General features: G+C 42.3%; 1 protein-coding gene across 1 annotated transcript; it reads right to left on the bottom strand.

Annotated features, from left to right (window-relative positions):
- Positions 1-835: 835 nt before the first annotated feature.
- Positions 836-1,405, bottom strand: LOC103522459 (the record flags this gene model as incomplete). Its single annotated transcript, XM_008487559.1, has 2 exons — positions 836-1,081; positions 1,205-1,405. Coding segments are annotated over 2 exons (447 nt in total), but the record flags the coding sequence as incomplete, so codon positions are not given.
- Between the last annotated feature and the right edge of the window lie 335 nt (positions 1,406-1,740).

The raw sequence follows: 1,740 nt of genomic DNA, 5'->3' as shown, positions 1-1,740 counted from the left end.
AGCAGTACCTACCTATACACCTAGCAACCTACGTATCTACCTACCTAGTTACTAGTTACCTATTTTATGTGACGAAAATTTTAACAGTGGTTTTGCTTTGGGTTGACCTCAGTTGGTTAGCGAAGACTTCTCCTGCTTTATTCCGTCTTGATTACACTACCTATAATATGTACAAATCACCTGTATCCTACAGTACATCCATGTATCTATATTTTTCTTAAGAATTGTCTTATTTCTATTCTATCTACGGATGTCGGCTAGGACCAGGCAATTCCACAGTTGAAGCGCTGATATTCTTACTTCCAAATTCACGACGCGACGCAACGCACGTCTTGTGGTTTTGGATTCAAAACAAGCCACAGTTCTTATCCATCCATACCTAGTTTACAAAGAAGAGGCCATAGCCTCGGAGTTTGAAAGCGTTTTGAAGGCTGTCTGGGAGTTGTAAAGGTGTGTCCAAACATAGTCGAACGGCCGTCGATCGACGAGGTAAAACTAGGTATGTATAGGTAAGTATTACCAACCTACTTTGGAGCTCGGAGAAAGAAAAACTTGAAAGTCGGATAGAAATTTTCGTTTTGAACTGAAAATTGAGGAATTCATCAATATCCTAATGATCTCGGAAAGGTCCTTTACAACTAACAGCTAACTGTAAACTCACATGAAGGAGTAGAAGCTTCGATGTGTGAAAAACTTCATCAGAAGACATGATATTGTACCTGATCCACCTGACCCCAAATTTAAGATAATGAGAATAAAATAATAATAATAATAAAACGAAAAAAATAGGTTTCCCATATATATGAAAAATTGGTCAAGGAATGCAATTTCCTACCTTGGTTGGTCTGTTGCAAGGTCTCATCATCGTAATCACTACTATCGTAATGTCGGTACCGTTTCGACAACCTGGCCAGCTCCCTATCGTCCAAATCCTCATCAGAAGAATTAGAAAGTCGCTTGGCCGCCGCTTGTTTCTTGTCTCGGCGGCTGTAGCCGTAGTATTGTTTGGGGTCGGGGCGGTCTAGGCGGCTCGGGTAGTCGAGGTTCCGACCCAGGGATGCGCGTTTGGAGTAGGTTTTGTCTGGAACACGAAAAATAGAATGTGAAGTTGAGGTATCTTCGGCGGCATGGGGTATAAATGAAATGGTGATCAGAAAATGCCAGAGGAGAACACCAGAAAATGAAGGAAACGATGAAAACTCACCACTGGGGTCATAATTCTCCATCTCTCTCTGATCGTAATATTTGTTCTGGAACTCCAGATTTTCCTTCTCTCTCTCCTTCTGTATCAGTTCTCTATTGAGGTCGAAATCCTGCGTGGTATACTTCTTCCCCATCTGAAGATATTCGGCCTTGGCCACGGAATCATCTTTCGACATTCGGTAACCATCGGGCGTGGTGCGACCTGAAACGGAAAAGCACGAGAGATTTTTTTTTTAGTTTGATAGAGGGAACTGTAACTGCCAAGGTCTTATCGTCCCGAAAGCGAAGAGAGAAGGAATACAGGATATGAGAAAGCCAGCCGTTCCGAGAACTAACATTATCCGTTGAGGATAAAATCTGACCCGGCCGGGAATCGAACCCACGGCCTAGCAAGGCAGACGCGCTACCAACCAAGCTAACTAGGCTGGCTCATGATCATTTATTTACACACTTTCGTTCATAGGATACCTTAGATTCCGTGTTTTATAGATCATTTTACTCATTTTCAAGGTATACATAACTCTAGTTACTTGAAAG

The sequence above is a fragment of the Diaphorina citri genome, unplaced genomic scaffold (assembly GCF_000475195.1).
Source record: "Diaphorina citri unplaced genomic scaffold, Diaci psyllid genome assembly version 1.1 scaffold8634, whole genome shotgun sequence".
NCBI lineage: Eukaryota > Metazoa > Arthropoda > Insecta > Hemiptera > Psyllidae > Diaphorina > Diaphorina citri.
This window is presented reverse-complemented; position numbering and strand designations above follow the sequence as displayed.